At 44.2% G+C, this 7,481-nt stretch overlaps 1 protein-coding gene across 1 annotated transcript; it reads right to left on the minus strand.

The window, feature by feature from the left end:
* Positions 1 to 5,941: 5,941 nt before the first annotated feature.
* LOC308623505 (cytochrome b-c1 complex subunit 7-like) lies at positions 5,942 to 6,457 on the minus strand. The gene has a single exon (XM_081245978.1). It carries the CDS (start codon positions 6,393 to 6,395, stop codon positions 6,081 to 6,083), a length of 315 nt encoding a protein of 104 aa, XP_081102104.1. The 5' UTR covers positions 6,396 to 6,457; the 3' UTR covers positions 5,942 to 6,080.
* Positions 6,458 to 7,481: the final 1,024 nt, after the last annotated feature.

Here is a 7,481-nt window from a genome sequence, read left to right on the forward strand (position 1 = left end):
TGTGGCAGATACATTCTAAGGTAGCCCCTATAGTCCCTGTCTCCTGGTGTTCATTCATTTGTGTGATAACTTACACTTGAGGCTCTTGACCAATAGACTATGGCCAGGGTTATGGGATATCACTTACGTGATTACATTACATAGGATTGTCACTTCTATCTTAGAAAGTGTCTGTCTTCTCTAGTGGCTTTGATGAAGCAAGCAGCCATGTTGGGAGGAACATGGAAAGTAATTGAGGGCTGCTTCTTGGAGCTGGGGTGGCCTCTGATCAGCAATCAGCAACAAGCTGAAGCCCTTCTTCCTATAGCCACATGGAATTCTGCCAAGAGTTTGGGAGCTTGAAAGCAGATCCTTCTCTTGTCAAGTCTTGAGATGGCCAGTACCTTGATTGCACGCTTGTGAGACCCTAAGCAGAGGACCCACTAATCTGTGCCCATATTCCTGCCCCACAAAGCCTGCAAGATACTAAATGTTTATGGTTTTAGCCATTGAATTGATGGTAATATTGTTATGCATTAGTAGAAATGTAATATGTATTTTAGTACCTGAAAGAGGGATATTGCTATAACAAAGACCTACAAATGGAATAGCAGGTTTGGAACCAGGCAGTTGGTAGAGGCTAGGAGAATTTTAAGCATGGTGGGGGACTTCCCTGGTGGTGCAGTGGTTAAGACTCTGTGCTCCCAATGCAGGGGGCCCGGGTTTGATCCCTGGTCAGGGAACTAGATCCCACATGCATGCTGCAACTAAGAGTTCATATGCCTTAACTAAGGAGCCTGTGAGTTGTAACTAAGGAGCCCGCCTGCTGCAACTAAGACCTGGCACAACCAAATAAATAAATAAATATTTTAAAAAAAGCATGGTGGAGGGAAGTCCCTGGTGGTCCAGTGGTTAGGACTCAGTGCTTTCACAGTAAAGGAAAGGAAAGGAAAAGAAAAGGAAGAAGGAAAGAAAAAGAAAATGAAGGAAGGAAGAAAGAGGAAGGAAGGAAGGAAGAGAAAAATGGAAGAAAAGAAAAAAGGAAGGAAGGGAAGACTTCTTGTGAGGGCACTGGAATCACAACTAACTGCTGAACAACCAGCGACAGGAAGACACTGGAACTCACCAAAAAAGATACCCCACATCCAAAGATAAAGGAGAAGCCACAATGAGACGGTAGGAGGGGGGCAATCACAATAAAATCAAATCCCATAACTGCTGGGTAGATGACTCACAAAATGGAGAACACTTATACCAAAGAAGTCCACCCACTGGAGTGAAGGTTCTGAGCTCCACGTCAGGCTTCCCAGCCTGGGGGTCTGGTAACGGGAGGACGAATTCCCAGAGAATCAGACTTTGAAGGCTAGCCGGATTTGATCGCAGGACTTTGACAGGACTGGGGGAAACAGACTCCACCCTTGGAGGGCACACACAAAGTGATGTGTGCATCAGGACCTGGGGGAAGGAGCAATGACCCCATAAGAGACTGAAGCAGACCTACCTGCTAGTGTTGGGTCTCCTGCAGAGGCGGGGGGTGGCTGTGGCTCACTGTGGGGACAAGAACACTGGCAGCAGAAGTTCTGGGAAGTACTCCTTGGCATGAGCCCTCCCAGAGTTTGCCATTAGCCCTAGCAAAGAGCCCAGGTAGGCTCCAGTGTTGGGTTGCCTCAGGCCAAACAACCAACAGGGAGGGAACCCAGCCCCACCCATCAGCAGTCAAGCTGATTAAAGTTTTACTGAGCTCTGCCAGCTCACCCAGCTCTACCCACCAACACTACCTCCCATCAGAAAACCTGTACAAGCCTCTTAGATAGCCTCATCCACCAGAGGGCAGACAGCAGAAACAAGAAGAACTACAATCCTGCAGCCTGTTGAACAAAAACTACATTCACAGAAAGATAGACAAGAGGAAAAGGCAGAGGGCTATGTACCAGATGAAGGAACAAGATAAACCCCCAGAAAAACAACGAAATGAAGTGGAGATAGGCAACCTTCCAGAAAAAGAATTCAAAATAATGATAGTGAAGATGATCCAGGACCTCGGACAAAGAATGGAGGCAAAGATCGAGAAGATGCAAGAAATGTTTAACAAAGACATAGAAAAATTAAAGAACAACAAACAGAGATGAAAAATACAATAACTGAAATGAAAACTGAATAGAAGATCAAACCAACCACAACATTCTCTTTAGCCAAATTCTAAACCACAGTAAGGCCCTAACTCTCTTCCATTCTATGAAGGCCGAGAAGGTGAGGAAGCTGCAAAAGAAAAGTTTGAAGCTAGCAGAGGTTGGTTCATGAGGTTTAAGGAAAGAAGCCATCTCTGTAACATGAAAATGCGAGGTGAAGCAGCACGTGCTGACGTAGAAGCTGCAGCAAGTTATCCAGAAGGTCTAGCTAAGGCCATTAATGAAGGCAGCTACACTAAATAACAAATTTTCAATATAGATGAAACAGCCTTCTATTGGAAGAAGATGCCATCTAGGACTTTGATAGCTAGAGAGGAGAAGTCAATGCCTGGCTTCAAAACTTCAAAGGCGAGGCTGACTCTCTTGTTAGGGGCTAATGCAGCTGGTGACTTAAACTTGAAGGCAGTGCTTATTTACCATTCCTCAAATCCCAGGCCCTTTAAGGTTTATGTTAAACCTACTCTGCCTGTGATCTGTAAATAGAACAACAAAGCCTAGATGAGAGCACATCTGTTTACACAATGGTGGACTAAATATTTTCATCCCACTATTGAAAGTTACTGCTCAGAAAAAGATTCCTTTCAAAAGGTTACTGCTCATTGATGATGCATTTGGTCACCCAAGAGCTCTGATGGAGATACACAATGAGACTTTCCCTTGTCTCCTGCTTTCCCTGGTTGCTCATGGACCAATGACATGGTCTTAGGTATGTTGGGTCATGCTAATAAGGGCAACCTCCCAGGGACAGCAGAAAACAAAGGTCAAGGAGACGTGGATGCTTGGACATCCTTGTGGTGCAAAGCCACCCTAGCAGCCCTGGAACTGCCTGTCTCACTGTCATGGGAGCCACACACAAGCTTCCATCCCGTGAGACCACTGTTATTTGGGTTTCTGCTGCACATACTGAATTAATACATATCGAGAGAATAGGACTTCCCAGGAGTGTGTGGCCATGGTGGTCTGTTCTGGAGATGAGCAGAGATATATTTCGTGTCACCTCTGTGGGCTCTTGGGACATTACTGTGAGTTAGAGAAAGGGAGAACTGGGCCAGAGGGGGCAGCACAGGGAGATTGGAGATTGTTACCCTCCTCATCTTTCTAGCCATGGGGTCTGGCCTAGGGAAGTGTTTGGGTCACTGGGTGTTAGATTTGGGAGCCCTTGTTTCTTCACTTCCTGTCCTCCTTGCAGACCAGACCTCCTGCTCATCCTACCTAGGATCAGAATCACTGCTGGTCACCACCTCATCACCCTGTGTGATGACAGGGATTGTGGAGGTGGAAATCTAGAGGATTAACCCCTCAGGTAGAAAAGGAGTGCAGGGTCATTCTGCCTCAGATTCCATAAGGAGTCTGTGCTTCCCCCAACTGGTTTGAACAGCTGACTTTTGGATAGTTGACCTCCGGTCCCTCATATCCTGTGCCCTGGTGATCATAACATTCTATCACTTCACTGTATTCTCTTTATTACAAATGAGTCACTAGGTCCAGCTTATAGTCCAAAGGTGGGAATTACACAAGTGCATGAACACCAGGAGATGGGAATCACATCTTAGAAGTGTGCTCACCACAAGGGGGACTCTGGCAACCACCTGAAAGTGTGGCATCTCACAGGGCTGTAGCCAGGAGTGCAGAGATCAGAGCTGAGGTCCAAGGGACTTTGTGTTCATTCCACAGGAATACAGGACAAAATTATGATCCCAGCAAGGTAGCCCACTCTTCTAGGTAATTTGGGGATTGGAAGAGGCAAAGGCTAGGTAGAAATATAAAGAAGAGGAAATAAAAAGACACCCAGCAGTTCTACTAGTTAATGTTCTCACTTATTTTCTTATGGTTCTGAGAATTTGCAAAAGTCTTTTTGTTTAATAGTTACATGGTTTAATAATCAGCATGACCTTAAATAACTTAGGAAATATAATGAACCGAGGGATGAGGAAATCACATGACCCAGGCCTGACCAGTCAGGTTACCATGTTGTACCACATTCACCTAGCAACAGGGATTGGTCCAAGGGTACTCTTTCCTCTCCAGTACTTCATGTATGGTCAATGTGAGAAGGATGTTTATCTTTCTGCTAAAGTTGTGAAAGTGGGTAATGTGAGGCGGTTAGAGATCATATTGTCTGTCTTCCCCAGGAACAGTGAAAGAGAAGAGAAATTGAGGTCTGATGACAAGTTTGAGTCTCCGGGTCCAATCATGTCTCTAATTGGCCTCACCCCTGGCCTTCCCAGGTAAATCAACATGTTAAACCTCTTTTACCAAAGCTAGATTCATTGGAGTTTTGTTAACTTGCAACTGAAAGAGTCCTCTTACAAGAAGGCAGACTTTTCTGTGATGCTGGGTATTTAGATAACACTCGTTCACATGTTATTAAGACTTTATTTTTGTAGAGTAGTTTTAAGTTCACAGCAAGGTTGAGGGGGATATTCAGAGATTTTTCCATATACTCCCTGCCCCCATACATGCATAGCGTGCCCCATTATCAATGTCCCCTGCAGAGTGGTGTGTTTGTTACAGCTGATGGGCCTACACTGACACATCATCATCATCCACAGTCCGTAGTTTATACTATGATTCACTCTTGGAACTCTACATTCTGTGGGTTTGGACAAATGTATAGGAACTTGTGTCCATTATTATAGTATCAGACAGAGTGTTTCACTACCCTAAAAATCCTCTATTTTCCGCCTACTTATTCCTCCCCTCACCCCCCAACCCCTGGCAACACATCTTTTTACTGTCTCCACAGTTTTGCCTTTTCCAGAATGCCATATGCTTGGAGTCATACAGTATATAGACTTTTCAGATTGGCTTCTTTCACATGGTAGTGTGCATTTAAGGTTCCTCCATGTCTTTACAAGTCTTACTAATTCATTTCTTTTGGACACTGCATACTATCCCATTGTCTGGATGTAGCACAGTTTATTTATCCCTTCACCTACTGATGGGCGTCTGAGTTTCTTCCAAGTTTTGGCAATTATGAATAAAACTGCTGTAAACATTCATATGCAGATTTTTGTGTAGACATGTTTTTAACTCCTTTAGGTAAATACCGAGGAACACAACCGCTGGATTGTCTGCTGGATTGTCTGGTAAGAGTATTTTTAGTTTTACAAAAAACTGTCACACTGTCTTCCAAAGTAGCTGTACCATTTTGCCTTCCCACCGTCAGTGAATGAGAGTTCTTGTTATTCCACATCGTCTCCAGCATTTGGTCTTCTTAGTGTTCTGGATTTTGGCCACTCCAATAGGTGCATAGTAGTATCTCATTGTTTTAATACGCATTTCCATGATGACATATAATGGGAACATCTTTTCATATGCTTATTTGCCATCTGTATATCTTCTTTGGTAAGGTATCTATTAAGGTCTTTGGTCCTTTTTTTTTTTCTGGCTGCGTTTGGGTGTTTGTTGCTGTGAGCAAGCTTTACTCTAGGTGTGGCGAGCGGAGACTACTCTTCGTTGCAGTGTGTGGGCTTCTCATTGTGGTGGCTTCTCTTGTTGTGGAGCACAGGCTCTAGGCACGTGGGCTTCAGTAGTTGCAGGACGTGGGCTCAGTAGTTGTGGCTCACGGGCTCTAGAGTGCAGGCTGAGTAGATGTGGCGCACGGGCTTAGTTGCTCTGCGGCATGTGGGATCTTCCCGGCCCAGGGATTGAACCCGTGTTCCCTGCATTGGCAGGCAGATTCTTAACCACTGTGCCACCAGGGAAGTCCGTTAGGCCCATTTTTATTTTTATTTTTTTTTATTTTTTATTTTTTTTCCAACAATTATAATAGAGATTTATTTAAAGTAATACATTTACAGCCCAGATAGTTCTGCATTGTACATTTCAGGTTTAACCAACTTCATAAAATTACTTTAGGACAGCTGCATCCAGAATTAGACTACATGATTATTTCTTTGCCCATTCTTCTCACTCTTTTCTTTCCCGAATAACCTTTTTCAGATATGGTTCAAGGTAGAATTTATCCTCCTCATATTTTGTCCACTGCTCTTTAGGCAAGATCTGTTGCCTCATGGTCAGGTCCAGTGCTCTCTTAATGCGAAACACCCTGTCGTTATAAAGGTTCTCAGGAAGCCGTCTTATGGCTTCTTTTACATCGTCATTCTCATATATTGTATCATCTCGCATTAAGCCCAGTTTATTGAACCCGGCAGCATTGTAATACCATTTTCGAATACCCTCCAGCCATTTGCTTGATGCTGCAACGGCAGGCCTACTCGCCATTTTAACCCGAGACAGAAGCGTCGCCTGCTGGGTAAGTCCTAGAGGTTGCGCAAGGCCCAGTACGCAGGCGTGTTACGTCAACGTCGCGAGGAGGGGCGGGGGTGGGGGAGAGAGAGAGAGAGAGAGAGAGAGAGAGAGAGAGAGGGAGAGAGAGAGAGAGAGAGAGAGAGAGGGAGGGAGGGAGGGAGGGAGGGAGGGAGGGAGAGAGAGAGAGAGACAGGCCCATTTTTAAATGAGACTGTTTTCTTATTGTTGAGCTGTAAGTGTTCTTTGCCTATTTTGAATAACAATTCTTTATCAGATGCGTCTTTTGCAAATTTTTCTCCCAGTCTGTGTCTTGTCTTCTCATTCTCTTGACATTTCCCTTCTGTGAGCAGATGTTTTTAATTTCAGTGCAGTCCAGCTTATCACTTATTTCTTTTATGGATTGTGCCTTTGGTGTTTTATCTAAAAAGTCACTGCCATACTGAAGGTAATCTAGCTTTCCTCCTATGTTACTTCTAGGTGTTTTACACTTTTGTATTTTACCTTTAGGCCTGCGGTCCATTTTGATTTAATTTTTGTGAAGTGTGTAACGTCTACATCTAGATTCGTTTTTTTATTTTCTGCATATGCATGTCCAGTTGTCCCAGCCCCATTTTTCTTTTTAACATCTTTATTGGAGTATAATTGCTTTACAGTGGTGTGTTAGTTTCTGCAGTATAACAAAGTGAATCAGCTCTATGTATACATATATCCCCATATCTCCTCCCTCTTGCATCTCCCTCCCACCCTCCCTATCCCACCCCTCTAGGTGGTCACAGCACTGAGCTGATCTCCCTGTGCTATACAGCTGCTTCCCACTAGCTATCTGTTTTACATTTGGTAGTGTATATATGTCAATGCCACTCTCTCACTTCGCCCCAGCTTACCCTTCCCCCTCCCTGTGTCCTCAAGTCCGTTCCTATGTCTGCTTCTTTATTCCTGCCTTGCCCTAGGTTCTTCAGAACCTTTTTTTTTTCTTTAGATACCATATATATATGTTAGCATACGGTATTTGCTTTTCTCTTTCTGACTTACTTCACTCTGTATGACAGACTCTAGGTC

Source organism: Mesoplodon bidens (assembly GCF_964165515.1).
Source record: "Mesoplodon bidens genome assembly, chromosome: 10".
Taxonomy (NCBI): Eukaryota; Metazoa; Chordata; class Mammalia; order Artiodactyla; family Ziphiidae; genus Mesoplodon; species Mesoplodon bidens.

What these genes read in the sequence shown, in the direction of transcription:
- LOC308623505 (XM_081245978.1), bottom strand. Translation starts at nt 6,395, where the DNA reads ATGGCGAGTAGGCCTGCCGTTGCAGCATCAAGCAAATGGCTGGAGGGT.